Source organism: Etheostoma spectabile, unplaced genomic scaffold (genome assembly GCF_008692095.1).
Source record: "Etheostoma spectabile isolate EspeVRDwgs_2016 unplaced genomic scaffold, UIUC_Espe_1.0 scaffold325, whole genome shotgun sequence".
Lineage (NCBI taxonomy): Eukaryota > Metazoa > Chordata > Actinopteri > Perciformes > Percidae > Etheostoma > Etheostoma spectabile.
The window spans coordinates 8,583-24,368 of NW_022605585.1; the positions used below are offsets into that span (position 1 = coordinate 8,583).

Here is a 15,786-nt window from a genome sequence, read left to right on the forward strand (position 1 = left end):
TGTTAGTGATGGCGTTGCACAGTCTGTCCAACCAAGAGACGCTCTACAGCCCCCTGTTATGATGTAGCGTTGCCAGCAGTCTGTCCTCCACTATTGACTGAAAATGATTAAAAACACACCAATGAGCCCCAGTGTTGCACTGGGTGACATGTTCCTTTATTAACGTGAACACACACACTGTAATGTATTTTTTTTGGCTCAATCCCGAAGGAGGATTAATCCGCCGCTGTAAATAGTCCCCCGCCCCGCCCCGTTTAGCTGTTTAATGAAATTACTGAGCCTTTTAAAAACTAAACTATATACTTGTGAATGACTTTTAAAGAAGTAACGACTTTGAGAGGACACATTCACACACTGATTTCAGTCTTTTTGTAAAGAAATATATAGAATAGCATTAGTCTTATCCTTCAGTCAGAATCATCAATGGACACAGCGATGCAGAATGAACAACAGTGGGAGAGGTGGACGGACTAAGAGGAGGACGGACGGACAAAAAAAGACGTAGTAAGTGTTGTACAGTGCCTTTTCAGCAACACTGTGGGACAGAGAGGAGAAACAGACAGTATTAGTCAGAGGAAACCAAACCAGGAATGGCAACACCCACAAAAGATGGAGTGACACACGTTTCAATACGCAATAAATAGCGAGACAAAAAGAGAGAAAGTAGTTCCTCGCTCGCCAACTTTGGAGATTACAGTAGCTGTGTGCTGGCAGGCGGACATCAGATCTGTGTGTGTGTGTGTGATCTTTAAATTAGATTTTTGTTTCCCTCACCTCCTCGTCGCTCTCGGGCTCCGCGGCCCTCCTGTCCCTCTTCTTCGTCTTGTCGTCCTCCTTCTTCTTCTTGTCTTTGTCTGGCAGGATGTCGTCCAGCCAGGCCAGGTCGTGCTGGGAGAAGATCAGGTCCAGCAGCTTCCTCACGACCATCAGACCCAGGATCTACACACACTAAGGGGCGGTGGGTGGGGGGGGGGGGGTGGCGGGGGGGTCAATTCAGACATAGTATTGCGATTTTTTCAGAGTGTATCTCGTAAATTACTCCACTAACAATAGCTGGAATGGTGCCAAATTTCTAAAGTAGTACAAATACGTTCTGTACTCATAAAACGAGGCTGTGTAAAGTGTGTAAAGTACGAGTATATTTAACCCTTATATATTTAGTATATTTAACCCTTATATATTTAGTATATTTAAACCCCAATTTTAGTATATTTAAACCTATATATTGTATATTAACCCTTTATATTTAGTACTCTTTAAACCCCTTTTCGTTTTTTTGTTGTCTTCCGTCAGAATTGAAAATCACACTTTGTTGATGCTTTTAATCGATTCTTTCAACAAGAATTTATTCACTTTTGATGTTTTTTAAAAAAAAAAATGTTTTTCACCTTTTTGTACGTTTTCAACACTAACTTTTTAACTTTAGTTTTACAGTATTTTGGATTTAATGGTCATAAACCTCATTTATAGGAATAATTATCAAATGTTTGAGTTAGAAAAGCAGAAATTAGGAATTATTGAGACTAAAATTAAAGGAATGGATGTTGATGATAATCAAGACTGGAATAGATGTCAATTTAACTCAAACTATTTCAACAACACTTCACTTTGTTTACCCATGGCTATAAAAAATAAGAAGACCCAAAATAGAAAGTAGAGATTTTGTCTTGGCAAAGAGCGTTGGAATCAATCATGTTATTTTTGGGTGGAATTAAATAGGAACATATGACAACATGAGGGCTGGACACATGAGGACAACATGAGGCAACAACATGGGACAACATGGACAACATTGATGACATACAAACAAATTTCTTATTGATGGACAACATGAGGACAACATGAGGGGACGACATGAGGACAACATGAGGGCAACATGGACGAAACATGAGGACAACATGGGGGACAACATGCAGGACAACATGGAGGAAACATGAGACACAGGGAAAATCAACTGAGGGAACAACAGGCAACACATTGAGGACGACCATGAGGGCAAGGGGTAGTTTGGGGAACAATATGAGGACAAACATGGGGCAAAACATGGGGACCACATGAGACATGGACATAACATGAGACAACTATGAAGGACAACATGCGGCAATGGGAACAACATGAGGACCAACACACATGAGGACAACATGGAGAAAAACATGGACAAGTGAACAACATGAGGAAAACATTGAGAGACCAACATTGGGACAACAACATGGGACAACATGGGGACCAACATGTAGGACAACATGAGGACAAAACAACCATGAGGACAACATGGGAAACTCCCACACCCCCCCCCCCCCCCGAGTGAAAAACATGAGGACAACATGAGGACAACATGAGGGTTAAAATCCCACACAGTGTTTTGGAGATCCAACACTTGGTTGTGGGGCGAGCGGTCCAGCCCTGCAGCCTGTTCAGGACCCCCCCCCGATACAGGGACACACACTCACCATCACTGGGAAGACGATGGCCAGGAAGGTGGACTTCAGGGTCCAGAGGACGGCCAAGCAGACGATCTGGACCAGCGTGAACAGATGGACGCGTCTCAGAGGGACGTGGCGCAGGAAGGAGAAGTCCGGCTGGTGTTTGGGCGGCATCAGATACAGCTTGATCCGCTCCCAGAACTGGGACAGAAAGACAGACACACACGGGGCGCAAAGTGATGGAAAGTGTTGCAAAGTGTTGGAAAGTGTTGGAAAGTGGTGCAAAGTGTTGGAAAGTGTTGGAAAGTGGTTCAAAGTGTTGGAAAGTGTTGGAAAGTGTATTTAGTGTTGGAAAGTGTTGGAAAGTGTATTCAGTGTTGGAAAGTGGTGAAAGTGTTGGAAAGTGTATTCAGTGTTGGAAAGTGGTGCAAAGTGTTGGAAAGTGTTGGAAAGTGGTGGAAAGTGTTGGAAAGTGTTGGAAAGTGTATTAGTGTTGGAAAGTGTTGGAAAGTGTATTCAGTGTTGGAAAGTGGTGCAAAGTGTTGGAAAGTGTTGGAAAGTGTTGGAAAGTGTTGGAAAGTGTTGGAAAGTGTATTCTGTTCCTTTTTTTCCATCTACTTCACACACTTTCTGTACACCTTTATCATCTGTATTTACATTTTTTTCATTTCAAGTACTTACTGTTTAATATTATTTATGGTCACAGGTAAGTATGATGTATATTATGCTACCTACTTTGGCTTAATTACTCTAATTACATATTCAACTTAATTTTAACTTCACTTACACCGCAATATTGTTTCCCCCGCTGTGGGATGAATAAAGTATCATCTAATCTAATCTAATCTAATCTAATCTAATCTAATCTGATCTAATCTAATCTAATCTAATCTGATCTAATATGATCTAATCTAATCTAATCTAATCTGATCTAATCTAATCTAATCTAATCTGATCTAAACTAAAGTGTTCCATTTTAATTTCTACTTTCATTTCATTGTCCTGTTCTTGTTGTTTGTTTTCTTCTTGTTTTACACACTAAATGTGACTCTCCTATGTCTTTTTTACTGTAACTCCAACCTGCCTAATGGACTGCAGGTGGAAACTAGCCCCCGGGCTACCACCTGGCTCGTTAACGTGTCCCGCCGCGCTTGGTCATCAGTGTGCAGGGTCCTGAAATAAGTACTTTCGGGGCGTGGATAGAGTCAGAGCACGGAGACAGCTTCCACTGTAACTTGGTCCATTTCTTTAATGACGCCCCCCCCCACCGTAGAACAACCCAAGACTCCTAACAAAACACGCTTCAGCCTCTCATCATCGTATCCCTCCGCCAACCTGTTGACCGAATTACAGGCGGGGTAGGTCTACAACATGTAAAATAGTCCCCTGTTAATTTAAGGAACACAATACACTACGAAAACACAAATGATGGAAATATGACTGATTTCAGTAAATCTACATACGGTCATTTGTTATCTAAATATTCACAAAATAAATCTCCTCTTACACTAGTTTGATTTCCATCATTCACAACATGAACTGGTGTTTTGTTTGATCTGTGCCAGAAATTGTGGAAATCCGATGGAGTAACAAGTAAGATATAAAAATGCAACATGGATATTGGACGTACCTGGATGCCACTCAGCGAGGCCACGCCCATGTAGAGGAACACGCCGTACAGCACGGGCATGGGGATGTACTGAATTCAAAAGAGTATAAATACAACATTTTAGGGTAAATGTGACGTTAGTTCACATTGTATTCCTTGTTCGTGCGTGTACTCGAGTACCTGTAGTACTGGAGCGAGGAAAACGGAGAGACCAGTCAGGACGAACACCAAAATACCCGTCAACCTCTGCTCCCTGGAAATAGAGAATCATGTGATATTAAATGCACACAGTGGATAAGTCATACACACCGCAAATTCAAAATACACAGCAAATCACTGTGAATTAAATGTTAATACCCATAACGCAAAGTTTATTACAGTAATGAACCCCAAAAAGAAGCATTTTTGTGGCAAGGAACTGTAGAAGTAACAGCAAAGGCTAACAGTGCAGCTAAATGCTAAAGAGGGAAAGTTGCAGATTTTCAAGCCGTCTGACGCGAGTCATCCAGCGGAGACTTTCCCTCCGAGTACTGCAAGTACTGCAAGTACACAAGTACTGCAAGTACACAAGTACTGCAAATACTGCAAGTACACAAGTACACAGAGCTGGTTGAAAATCTGGCACACTGTTGTCTTAACCCTTGTGTTGTCTTCCAGTAAAAAATAAAAATTAACACTTTTTCTTATGTTTTTGTCCCTTTTTTCAACACTTTTGACGCTTTTTTTCAGTTTTTGTCACTTTTTTGACATTTTCAACACTACGTAACACTAACTTTTTAACTTTAGTTTTACAGTTATTTTTTGAATTTATGGTCAATAAACCTCATTTATAGGAAATTATACCTAATGTTTGAGTTAGAAAAGCAGAAATTAGGAATTATTGAGACTAAAATTAAAGGAATGGATGTTGATGATAATCACAGACTGGAATATGTCAACTTTTACTCAATACTATTTCAACAACACTTCACTTTGTTTTACAATGCTATAAAATATAATAAGACCCAAAATTAATGAAAGTAGAGATTTGTACTTGCCAAAGAGCGTTGAATAAATCCTGTGATTTTGGGTAATTACAATTGGGTAGTTAAAAAGAATATTGATATAGGAAAACAGGTCAATTTGATTTGACAACATGAGGGTTAACCCTCATGTTGTCAAATTCAAATTCAATTTATTTTTTTTCACACAAAAAATGGGCCGTCCAAAAGAAGCGCTGAAAAAGTAAACGTTAAAAATATAAAAAAAAAAAAACACACACACACACACACACACACACACACACACACACATACGCACACACACACACACGTCAGGCGGTGCTACCTGACTCCGAGGAACTGGGGCTGCTCTCCAGGCGCGCTGGACTCGCTCTCCATCTTCAGCGAGTCGATGTGTGCGATGGAGATGACGGTAGCCGCTACGTACCAGGGCAGACCCATGAAGGAGCACGCCGCCATCAGCACCCCCACCCAGAACAGGTCCAGGTGGTAGCCACAACCCTTCTGCAACGTGGACAGGAAAAAAAAAAAATATATATATATATATATATCACAATTTTGATGTAAATGTGTTTGTGATTTTTTTTTTTTTGACATATAAAGTGTCTTTTAGTGTCTTAAAGTCTTTTAATCTATGAAGAACTGGTTAAAAACTGTCCGCCTTATGTATTGTTTTTGCGAGGAGCTGTAACTAACAAGGTGTTTTCTGTTGTTCGGAGGATAGGATTTGTAGGCCGGGACGTCTCTGCAGCGTCAAGACACTTCAAAATGTTTTTTTGGACATGTATATATTTTTTTTTATAGTGCACACCCCCCTGCAATTTGGAAATTGCAGTAGTCCATGTTGAATATTTAGAACAGCTCAGACATGAAAGTGGAGAGAGAGTCATGCAGGAAACGGTCACAGGTCGGACTCGAACCCTTGACCTTCTGCGACTACGTACACGGGCGCTACCAGCTGAGCTCACCTGCCACCCACGATGCACCTGTAGTGGGGGGGGGGTTTGGGTGGGGGGGGGTGTACCTTCAGCTTGTTTTCCTTGCGGTTGACGATGACGGCGCTGATCTGCTGGTCCATGAAGATCAAGATGGTGACGAGGAGAGCGGGAACGAAGCTGGCCACGTACCACCACCACGGGTTCTTACCGAACGGCATCACCAGCCAGCCGCGGTCCGGACGCGTGGGCTGATCACACGCACACACACGCACGCACACAGACACGCACACACACACACACACACGCAAGCACACAGACACACATGTATGCACGCACGCACGCACACAGGCACGTCAAAGACAACCACGAGCATACACGCACAGACAGACAGACAGACACGCACGCGCACACACACACACACACACACACACAAATGCATGCACCCACGCACACGCACAGACACACACACACGCATGTACGCACGCACGCACAGACAGACACACAAACACACATACACACACACACAGACAGACAGACAGACACAGACACACACAAACGCACGCACGCATGCACGCACACACAGACTCACACAAACAGACAGACAGACAAGCACGCAAACAGACACACACACACACACACACACATATATGGACCTCAATATATTTCAAAAATTGCAAGTAAAAATGGTTTTTTGTGGCAGGGCACCTTTAAATAAAATGTAATTTCAGACATAATTCGAATTGGCTGTTTCTTTTCTGTGTCGTCACACTTAAGCAATTATGTTTTTTGAGATCACCCGTGTTATGAATTGATACTATGAATAAAATTGAATTTAATTGTTTTGGCCCCCAGTTCACATCAAGTGTTCAGCGTGACATTTGAAGGAAATACAGAGGGTTAGGGTTTCCGGTTACTGCATTCCTTGAGCCTTGAGCCCAGATACTCATTGAAATTAAACCACGTGAGGAGTCTAGAGCGAAAACGTCTCGGACATTTGGTGGAAAAAACATCTGAAACACTACAAGAAGCACTACACACCGATTCTATTGTAGGAGAGTTGGGGACCAATGGTTTATCTTAAGGATAAACCTTAACATGATTGTACTCTATATTTATGTGTTTTGTTTTATAAATATATCCCCTGTTCTTTCATGTTAAGTCATAATCTGAAAAGTAACAAGCTATCACATAAATATAGTAAACAAAAGTACAATATTCCTCACTTATATGTAGTGGAGTAGAAGTATGCAGTCGCAGGAAAAAAATGGAAATGGAAATACTCCGCTAAAGAACAATATCCTAAAACTCAAGTACTTGAGTAAATGTACTGAGATACTTTCCACCAGTATGCACACAGATAAAAAAAAAACAGGTACACATGCAGAAGAGTAGTCATACGCTATGAATGCAAATATATTTCCATGCATTTCTTTTGAAAGAAATCATACCTTGACCTCAGTTGGAACGATTAGTTTGGGTGTGTCTAACCCCATCAACATATCCAGACCCACAAAGGACATGATTGACATGAAGATGGCAAAATCACTGATTAGCTTCCTCAGCTAAGACAGAGGGAGGACGTGGGGGACAGTGAGGGGGGGGGAGACGTATGTACAAAAGTACAAGAAAAAGGTGCAAACACGAGGATGTGAAGACAGGAAGAGAGAGAACTTATACTCTGGAAAAGAATCGTTGCATTGATGCAATTACACAAAAATCAAACGAATGATTAGAAATTGATAACAAAGCAAAATGTATCCAAGTGGGGACGTATACAAAGATTTGGGAAAGATGAAAGAGGGGTTTAGGGGAAGAGTGGACCTTGATCTCAGTGGGCACGTGCAGTTTGGGGGTGTCCAGCTCCATCAGGCGATCCACCCCACAGAAGACCAGGATGGAGATGATGACGGAGAAATCGCTGATGAGGGAACGGAGCTGGAGCACATTCAGGGAGAGCAGAGGGGGGACAACATGGGAGAGGACATTCTGGGACCCATATGGAGGTTTTAGGGTTGGGCATCAGTTTGATTTGATTAATTTTATGAAATTTCAATTCCGATTCTTCGTACCGAAACCAGATAAATTGTTTGAAGGGTGAAGTTGAAACGAGTCATGTGCTTATTTCACAGATATTTGCCTGATATTTGTCTGGCAAGTCCACACAGCATTCTGGGATGGGGAATAAAAGCGGTTTATTGGCTTTTCTTCAAACCGATCACAATTGTCGTGGGCGGACGGAGCCACGGTGCCTCTGCAGAATAGCCTCTGGAAGGAAGTCGTTTTGTAGGAACACGCGTATGTTGAAAAGTAGTTGTAGTTGTGCTACAGAAAACTCAGATTGGACAGATAGTCTAGCTAGCTGTCTGGATTTACCCTGCAGAGACCTGAGGACCAGGTAACCATAGTCCTCAGATTGGACAGATAGTCGATCTAGCTGTCTGGATTTACCCTGCAGAGACCTGAGCCAGGTCACCATAGTCCTCATTGGACAGAAGTCTAGCTAGCTGTCTGATTACCCTGCAGAGACCTGAGGACCAGGTAACCATAGTCCTCAGATTGGACAGATAGTCTAGCTAGCTGTCTGGATTTACCCTGCAGAGATCTGAGGACCGTAACCATAGTCCATCAGATTGGACAGTAGGCTGAATCCCATTCTCCCCTTACCCTACCCCTGGCCCTTCCCCACCTTGCGCGTTCACGCGGCACCAGTGCCGGTCCAATACGTATTACGAGCTAGGGTAGGGCATGGATCAAGGGCTGTATACCCTACGGATCTAGTGTGGACGCGACCTCACTAGAAAACACACAGGCAGTGTGGGGCGCGCATCAACCAGAGAGACACATGAATGTAAGTACTTTCAGCTTAATAATTGAAAAAAGTTGACACGCGTTTGTGGTCTGCAGTCCTGTACATGTGCCCATGTTCCTAACTGAAACTTTTAAAAATCGCTAGCTGCAATGCTAACGCTAACGCTAACGCAATCGCTAACGCTAACGGTGACAGTCCCACATATGCGCCTGAATGGACGTTAGATCGCATAGATTGTATACGAGAATATATTAACGGTCTATGATACATCGCTACGTGCTTACATAACGCCCTGTCTCCACAGGAGGACACGAGGACACAGCAGCTGATCCGGTGGGGCTGCAACGAGCAGCGTTTCCTAATTCATAGTGTGTACCCATTCATTATGCATTGGTAGCCACTATTATGTAATAATATTAATTAATTCCTGTTCATTGTTCATGCACTTGTTTATTTGTTGTTGTTTTGATATGGGACACTGATGATATGTGAGGGGGGGGGGGGGTTACTGGCCAAAAGGCTCCAGACTGGCTGAATATCAGAGCACGTAGTTACAACGTGAGTGTGTGTGGTAGTTTGTTTGTGGTCTTGGTGTTTTTTTTAGTTTTACACATATGAGTGCCTTTTATTGTGTGCGACATGTTAGTTATGGTTCTAATATTGACATGGTTCTGTACATATTTGTAACGTTTGTCGTTATGTTCAATTTATCACCAATAAAGACAGATTTTTCAACAAAATGTTTTTGTGAACATCAATGACATCAAAACGGTGATAACGAAACAGATATACACACACCATGTAGGGTGTATATGTATGTATATGTACACTGATGCATGTTGTATACACATGTATTGCAAACAGACCTAAGTACTACACAGATAAGTCTCTGCACTACCAAATGAACCTAAAATAACTATAAAAATATAACGTTGTCCAAACCCACACAATCAACAGACCTAGACGGCATCTTGGAGGTTTGTGATCAATCTTGTATGGTATGTCACCAAGTGGTGTCCCAATTCATAGGGGTAGTTTTCACCCTTACCCTACCCCTTGGTTTCAAGGGCCAAGGGGTAGGGGGAGGCCCGGGGTAGGGTAAGGGAAGGAATGGATTCAGCGGAGTCTGCTAGCTGTCTGGATTTACCCGCGAGACCTGAGGACCAGGTAACCTAAGTCCTCAGTTGGACAGATCGTCCTAGCTTCTGTCTGTATTTTACCCCTGCAGAGACCTGAGGACGAGGAAACCATTGTCCTCAGAAAACCGCCGCAGTTTAGAACTCCAACACAGAGACAGAGGACGGGGACGGACATCCGAAAAGGCGACTACAAGGCGGCGAAAAAGTGATGAAAAGGTGACAAAAAAAGGCAATAAAAAAGGCGGCGAAAAGGCAGTAAAAGTGTTCAATTTAAAATTAGCAATGCTTTGAAACTAAAATTTCCAAATGATTAAAAAAATCCAATTCCGGGACCGTTTCTTGATGCCCAATCCTACGTTTAAGGGTAGTGGCTGGGATGAGGAGAAGGAAGGGAGGCAGCAGGCTGCAGTCGGGGTGTGTTGAGATAAAAGCTGCTGATATTTGGGTGCAGACGTTCAGCAGCTTTGAAGGATAAAGCTGGTGATCTATATAATATACTTTTAGGAGTTTTTCATCCACAGGGTTTATTTCAGCGAATAGAGCCAAGACGCCCCGACTCAGAGTAACTTCCTGTCTGTGTGTCCTGTGGGGTTGTCCATGGCCACGCCTCTTCTGGGCCCAGTTTTTCAAAACTAATCCAGTGGGATTTATTTTTGATCCAGATCAAATGTTTTGAAAAACCGGGCCCAGGAGATTAGCAGCAGGTTAGTGCAGTTGATTCCAAAAGGGAGAAGTGAACGTGAACCCAGATCACGAGCGAGTCTCTCGCCCCGGGGTCAACAAAGTAAATAATATTATATATAACATAGCATATACTATACTGCAGTATATATATACTATGCTATATTATAGTATGATATTACTATAATATAGTAAATATTGGAAGCCATTCTTCACAAGCCACATGTCTCCAGGGCCCAGTTTTACAAAAGTGATCCAGTGGGGTTTTGGACCACGGATTGGAGCCAGTCTTTGAAATGTGTTATTCAAAAGCCAAAGAGGGACTCTGAACTAAGATCAGACCATCTTACATTTGATCTGGATCAAACCTGCCCTTTGGGTTTGGCATCTATTTGATCCAAAAAAAAACAGGATTATCCTGATCCCATCAGAAGGCTGGATTCAGTTTTTCAAACCAAATAAAATTATCACTTTTTTGAAGTGAATGATCACAAAATCAATGTCTACTGATGATATCTACATTTCTATATATTTGAAGCATATATGACCATTGGATAGTATTGTTTTTTGTTTTGTTATTTAACATTATAACAAAATAAGGAAAGTAAAAAATGTTTTTTTTAATGTTATTACGGTGTTTCTGGTATTTTGCCTCCCTGGTCTTTGCCAGGCCAGGGAATGGAAGTGGTCCCATTGATGGCTCTGGTAAACAGGATTTGGTAATCCTGAAATTTGGTGGATCACAGAGATCCAATACAATGTTCCTTTGAAGAAAAACTGGCTTTAAAAAGTAAGATGGATCAAGTGATCCTGGATAGAAAAAAATAGGATTTTGCAAAATTTTGAAAAACTATCCCCAGAACATTCTGACACTAAAATGACATTTTTCAGACGGTCACATCAGGAGAAAATTAACTTTTGTTTGAGACCTGTTTTCTGTCTCAGGACCGAACTCTCGCGAGATCTGGCAACACAGAGAAGCTAACATCCGCTAACGTTCGCGTCCAAAAAACGCTATGACAAAACCAATCTCCGTGATGGTAAATATGGCTTTTACCTGTGGAAATAACTAATGTTAGCAAAAGATACTAAACGATACAAATATAACTTTTCATGCATCCACACGACGTTCAAACGAGGCCAAGCTCCTTTAGGAGACAGGAAGTGAGGACCGGTTCATACCATCTTAACTTATAGAGAATCTTTGGTTATTGTGAGTTACGTCCTTCTGTTTTACTGTACATTTCTGTGTTGCAATAGAGTATAAGTTCATATCGGAGAAAGCTGATGAATATGTTGTTTTTCACAGCTGTTTAATTTTTATTTTCAAACAATAAGAAAAATAAAGAATTTGGTCAGCTTTATCCTTCATGTTGGACTGGTTTCATGCTTATATATATATACATTTATATATGTATAACTATCCCCCTATATTACAAGAATTGGACATTTCACATGCAGGCTGACTTGCAGGGAGCTGATAACGGCATTAGAGCAACTGTGGGAAGACAGCGGAGGTCTTGTGTGAGGTTTTTCCTTACCGTTGTGGGAAAGTAGCGGCTGAACTTGAACTTCTTGAGAGACACCGTCATGGAGTAGGTGCCGAAGAAGAGGATGAAGGACATGAGGGCCAAGTCGGGCACATACTTACAGGAGTTCCCCACCAGCGTGCCGCCATAATTCACACACTCTTTCTTACTCAGCTGACTCCAGTCCATGTCTGTCAAGTTAAACTGCAGAGACAGGAGACAAAAGGGTGGAGGAGGGAAAGAAGTGGCAACAGGGTGGGGGAGGAGGAGAAGGGGCAACGGGGGGGGGGGGGGGGTGTTGGTGGGGTATGATGTGAGATGAAGACAGGGGAGGTGGTGAGGGTCGAGGTTCAGGGGGGTAGAAAAAATGGACACGGAAGAGAAAAAGACAAGCGATAACAGAAGAAGAAACAATACAGGGCATGGAGGAGGGAGCCATGGAGCTCGGTGTAGACCAGTTCAGACCAGAGGCTCGAGAAAGAGACAAAATCACGTCAGACCATTGTGGGAAAAAGTCGCGGCGGTCTGAATCTGTTGTGGTTTTGGGGAATTTGCTTTAGATTATTTTCCTCCTTCTTTGTTTTTTTTTTTAATCTTGTCTTGTGTGGGTGTGTCTTGTTCGTCCCAGGTCTTGTGTTGTCTCGTGTTCCCCTGAGTGTCTGTATGTTCTGCTTCCTGTTTTATTTTGAAGTCTGGTTTTTGTCTCGTCCTGTCTTTAGTTCTACTTCTCGTGTCTTCCCGCTCTTGTGATTGCCTGATGTTTTCCACCTGCTTCCCTGCCCTCTTGTCACCTCGTTACCTCGTGTATTTAATGTCTGTGCTCCCGTCGTCTCTTGTCAGATCGTTGTGTCAGTCTGCGTGTCCGTCATCTGGTGTTCCTGTCGAGGTCAGATCGTTCGAAAAAACAAAGAAGAAGAAGAAGAAGAAGAAGAAGAAGAAGGAGAAGAAGAAGAAGAAGGAGGAGGAAAAGAATCCAAAGAATCCAAAGCAAAAACCCCAAACCACAACAGAACCGGCCGGTCTCAGCTCGACTAAAGGCCGATTTAGGCTTCTTTTTTAAATTCTTTTGGGCATTTTCAGCCTTTATTTTGACATGAAAGGGGGAATTACATGCTGCAAAGGCCTGCAGGTCGGAGTCAAACCCTGGCCCGCTGCATTGAGGAGTAAACCTCCATATATGGACGCCCGCTCTACCGACTGAGCTACCTGGGTGTCCCGATTTATGCTTCAGCGCTAAATCTACCCCGTGGGTACGTAGGAACAGAGATATGCCCTATGCCGTAGCCAAGTTCTCCTTCTCCATAAACATGAAATCAAGGAGAGGGTTAACTTCTCCTGCTGCAGATGCCCCACCGTGGTCAGAAAACACAGGGGAGACGTTTTATTTCTCTCACTATGACTCTGGAGTCGCTACTCACTCCGAAGCTAATCAGCTCTCTCCGTGATTTCATGTTCATGGAGAAATCAAAATCAAATCAACTGGCGTTACGTTTCAACTCCTCTCGTCTCGAATCTTTGGTCCAAACTGTCATTCACAATGAAGTAATTCACAAAAATCATTCTGTTTCTGTCCAAACTATCATTTAATTTAAGCTCATCGACATTTCCAATATCTGTATAACCAACTGTACTTGTCTACATCACCTCTACATCCACAACTTCCAATAGTATTACTAACATCCAATTTCATTCTTGCTCTGATCCTGATGCTTTTCATTCTTCTTTTTTTGTATCCGTCTTTGTTGTTTGTGGTTGTTGTTGTTTTTAAACAGCTGTGTGTCTAATGGTGATTGTACTCTATATTTATGTCGCTAAGAACCCCCGTGACGACAAGATACTGCATCTCAAAGGGTTATTCCTTATAAAGAAACATGTGATGCTCTTGCAAATATCAGCCCAACTTCCTAAAGCAAGAAAGCTGATCAAATACTTTTACTCCTACTAATAAACATAGGAACAAATATGAGTCACTCTGAGAATTTTTGGGCCAGTTGGACATGAATACTACCCTGAGGTGCTCCATAAATATGGACCCGATTTCTGTAAGTAAAACTTGAGCGCCATTGCTTGGTGAGATCCCAACACATACAGTTTAAAACCACAAACAACTTGAGATGCAACTCAGTTACTTTGGCCGTTACCTTCACAAAGAGGGAAAAGTTTTCTGCTGTTCAGCACTTACCAGCAGGGTCATGTTATCGTCTGCGAGTGGAGCTGAAACATTAAAGCCGAGCACAGATGCTGAGGAACAGAAACACAGAAGGAAACAGAGAAAACCAAATGAATGATGGGTAACAAGACGGGTGAAAAAGTCTAACCAGAGTTGAATTAAAGACAACATCTGTATCTGTGTGTAAAATACTCCCTGCAGGCTGGAAACATGGCTCTGTAAAGTCTGCAGCGGCTCTATTGTGAAGGTTTTAATTTAAAAACAATTCCAATGTTGAATGTTGAATACTAATAGTACTCGTGCTGTCCTCCGTGAAGGAGGAAGTCTTCAAAGCCCTGAAAACATACACTATTCCCGCAATGTAGTTTGTTTTGGTTGTTTCACGAGACATATTTGTATTTGTTTTGTAGTCTCGGTTTTTTTCGGAGCTAATCTTTGTTGTTTTTATACAGCTGCATTAAAATCCAAATCGGGTTGTTGTTGACAGTTGTGGAGATTGTTTACTTCTGTGGCTGGGCCACACAGTTCTGATGAAGCACATTAGCTGAGGTTTTTAGAGTTAAACTCCTATTATATCCATAGACAGTTAAAGACAGAGACCAGTGAAGTCTATTAGAAGCTGATGCTGAGCGATACTGCGCAGCCTCCAACTGAGCTGGAAGACGTAGATGTGACGTGAGCAACCTGTCTGAAAGCTGTAAGTCTTCTGGTAGCTGTGCAAGAGAAATCTCAATCATTCCCAATCAGCAGAGACGGAGAGGTAGGTGTATGTTAGGAGATAGCATTCTCCTGACATTCAGTTGTGATTCTCCTGACAATACGGTGATTTGTCCACTATGCGACAGTAAGTCGTGTGGTTATGACACAATTGTTAGCCTATTTTACAAAAACGTCTGCTAAGGAGCCATAAGATAAGCTATAAATAGAGTCTTTAAACGCTTCAGATGTAAAGTCATTTGCTGTCAAAGTGTCGTCAAAATGAATGGGAGTCAATGGGATGCTAATGGCAGGTGATGGCTTGGTAGCATTAAAATGGCGCCATGGGAGCTACGCTTAGTGGAGGTTGGCTTACCCGCTTGATTATACCATAGTCTGGGTAAATACTTGATTCCGATTGGCTGCAGGGTGTCCATCAAAAAGGGATGTAGGACACCTACGAAAGGAGTTTTGGTTACTGCTAAAAGAATGTGCCACATTAAACCAAAAAGGAAATGTGGATCTGTTATCTCCAACTTGTCCCCTGAACACCACAGGATGGCGTTAACACAGGAAATACGTTGCACTGCCCCTCTGGACTGACTTTGTTTCACAGCGTTATCTCACATTGCGTTCACTGTTCAGGTCGCTACTTCAAGCTACGGCCGAAAGTAACGTTACACATTGCGGATAAAACTGTTCGTAGAAGTTGTTATATTGTTTTGGGGGAATTGACGTAGCTGGGTAGCTCACTTGTCTTGTTGTCAAACATACTGTCAAATTATTTTTAC

General features: G+C 42.3%; 1 protein-coding gene across 5 annotated transcripts in view; it reads right to left on the bottom strand.

Annotated features, from left to right (window-relative positions):
* Positions 1-454: 454 nt before the first annotated feature.
* Positions 455-15,786, bottom strand: part of slc4a5b (solute carrier family 4 member 5b) — a 73,107-nt gene continuing 57,775 nt past the window's right edge. For 2 of the 5 annotated variants that reach the window (XM_032511177.1, XM_032511182.1), the window contains 11 exons: positions 14,312-14,370; positions 12,142-12,333; positions 7,793-7,906; positions 7,420-7,533; positions 6,058-6,219; positions 5,359-5,537; positions 4,213-4,285; positions 4,054-4,122; positions 2,451-2,624; positions 775-939; positions 455-535 (listed from right to left, as the gene is read on the bottom strand). In XM_032511177.1, coding sequence (XP_032367068.1) covers positions 527-535; positions 775-939; positions 2,451-2,624; positions 4,054-4,122; positions 4,213-4,285; positions 5,359-5,537; positions 6,058-6,219; positions 7,420-7,533; positions 7,793-7,906; positions 12,142-12,333; positions 14,312-14,370 — 1,310 coding nt within the window. In that variant the 3' untranslated portion in view covers positions 455-526. The remainder of the gene's footprint in view (positions 536-774; positions 940-2,450; positions 2,625-4,053; positions 4,123-4,212; positions 4,286-5,358; positions 5,538-6,057; positions 6,220-7,419; positions 7,534-7,792; positions 7,907-12,141; positions 12,334-14,311; positions 14,371-15,786) is intronic. The other 3 variants (XM_032511180.1, XM_032511179.1, XM_032511178.1) reach the window with 3 other exon arrangements.